The 2500-nt window shown below is 33.5% G+C and overlaps 1 protein-coding gene across 1 annotated transcript in view; it reads left to right on the top strand.

Moving 5' to 3' along the window:
* Positions 1–658: 658 nt before the first annotated feature.
* Positions 659–2500, top strand: part of LOC119584276 (replication factor C subunit 3-like) — a 9904-nt gene continuing 8062 nt past the window's right edge. The window contains exon 1 of the mRNA XM_037932804.1: positions 659–806. Within this exon, the coding sequence (XP_037788732.1) occupies positions 720–806 (87 nt within the window). The 5' untranslated portion in view covers positions 659–719. The remainder of the gene's footprint in view (positions 807–2500) is intronic.

Here is a 2500-nt window from a genome sequence, read left to right as displayed (position 1 = left end):
TATTATTATTATTATTATTATTATTATTATATATTATCATATAATAATGATAATAATAACAACAACAAAACAACAACAATAATAATAATGATAATAATAATAATAACAATAATAATAATAATAATAATGATGATAATAATATGATAATGATAATAATGATAATAGTAATGATAATAATATAATAAATAATGATGATAATGATAATATATTATATAATAATATTATTATTATATATTATTATATTATATATTATTATATTATATTATTATTATTATATTATAATGATAATATTAATAATAATAAATAATATAATGATATAATAAATATATAATAATAATAATAATAATAATAATAATAATAATAATAATAATAATAATAATAATAATATAATAATAAAATAATAATAATAATAATAATAATAATAATAATAATAATAATAATAATAATAATAATAATAATAATAATAATAATAATCAGAAGATAGAAGAAAAAGATGAAAAAGAAGAAGAAGAAAGAGGGGGGGGGAAATATATTAATATATAATTTGCTATGCACACACAAAGATAAATAATATCCAGAAATCTTGTATCGTAAAAAATGAAAAATTATTTAGGCCCGGGAGAAATGCGAGTTTGATAAAAGCTTTGGGCTCGTTGTTCACTCGTGTTATTTACAGTTTTCCCGCGCGAGATTGTTCGTCGTCGTCCTCCGTCGCCAAAATGAGTTTGTGGGTGGATAAATATCGCCCACGAGAGCTTTCCAAGTTGGATTTTCACCTGGAGAAAGGTGCACATCTCAAGAAATTGGTGAGTGGCTGATTGCTTAAATTAAAGGTGGGAATTTGTTACGGGAAGGAGTTGAAATGTAGTGGTCTCTCGAGCTAAGGGAAAAGGAAGGTAACTAAAGTGTTCTTGTTATTTTGGGTATACTCTTGATTATTTTTTGTTTTTGTTTTGATTTGTTTTGGGTATAGAATAATGAATGTAGTGCTTCGACAGACTACAGAAAGCAACGCTGTTTGGGTTTTCTGATATATTAATAATATAAGGCCTACAATTGCTGATTTAAAGTCAAGTAAACCCCTATTATTGCCCTTACACTGAGCGACACAGTTTAGAATGGGTCAATATTCATTAATATTGTGGCCTCTGTGGTTTACAGACAATGAACAGCAAACCTCAGCAACATGTATTTTGGCAAGATAAAGTTTCGTTCCTGATAAATTGGTAAATTTCTATGGTAGTCAGCAATTTCTGTCTTGCATGGTTATACGTGGCAGTGGTTTATTGGCCGGAGTGATGGCATGTGTCATTGCACCCCTGTTGTGTATGAATACTGTTTGAGGTCATAGACCGTCCTAATAATTAGTCATTAGATAAGGATCACTCAAAACTCTGCCACAATCCTGTTGATTTGTGTGAAATCTCTAAACATTGACCATGAATGGAGCAACTATTAACCCATAATTGACGGGTAGCATTCATAGAGGCCGGGGCCTCGCTGCCAGGGGCTTATATCGTCGCCCTAGCATGCGCGACCACACATGCCAAATACCAGCATCCCATGCCGTTTCTTCGTAATACTACGAAGATATGTTGTATTTTCAATTTTCATTATTTTTTAAAGTCTCTACTTGCCAAACTTCCTGATAAATCGAGACTGAAGGGTATTTTTGTTGTTATATAGACTCCATAGTTGATCATTATATATTCGGTCTATAGTCCAAATAAAATAAGCAGTGTGTGGCATCATGGAGTTGAAATTGTCGGTTTGTTGCATTTTTTTTTGTTTGTTGCATGGTAAAAATGAGAAAGTGTTAGAACCGACTTAATCACACTTTCACTGGCAAAAAAATAATCTTTTGCCGTGATTGTAACAAAAAAAAACTCATGGCATGTCCATGCATACTCTATGGCATGTGCGTACGTGCCCCCGGCAGATGGTCCCGCCATGCCATGGCATGTACGTACATGCCACCCGTCGGCAATGGGTTAACCCATTAGATCCAAGTGACATGGATGCCTGCAAAAAAAATTTGACTGGGGAGCAGGTGACAGGAATGTCTCGTCATAGGATATTGCAGCCAATTGGCAGGGGACGGGAATATCTCATCTTAGGATACTGATACCAATTGGCAGATGACAGGGATGTCTCATCTTAGGATATTGCTGCTAATTGGCAGGAGATAGGGAAATCTTGTCATGAATGCACAAAGCACTGGGGGTAAAAATCAACTCTGGGCCTTCTGGAGGGTGATCATTGGCAAACTACACCAGTTCACAAGGGTGAAGTTTACCATCTGTCAACCATGCCATGGAGAAGGCTGTCTCCAAGGAGGACGCTTGTCCACACGCAAGAACTCATTCCTGCCTGCCATCACTATGAAAAAATTTAAGAAATAACACAATGTTATTTATTGTAACTGTTATTGCACAGAATGTAAACTACCAGGAGAGATGATATGAAGTCTGCTCAGTAAAAAGAGTCTATTGTCATCTTG

The sequence above is a fragment of the Penaeus monodon genome, chromosome 18, assembly GCF_015228065.2.
Source record: "Penaeus monodon isolate SGIC_2016 chromosome 18, NSTDA_Pmon_1, whole genome shotgun sequence".
Taxonomy (NCBI): Eukaryota; Metazoa; Arthropoda; class Malacostraca; order Decapoda; family Penaeidae; genus Penaeus; species Penaeus monodon.
Note: the sequence above shows the minus strand (reverse complement) of the source record. Positions and strands in the feature narration are given on the sequence as shown.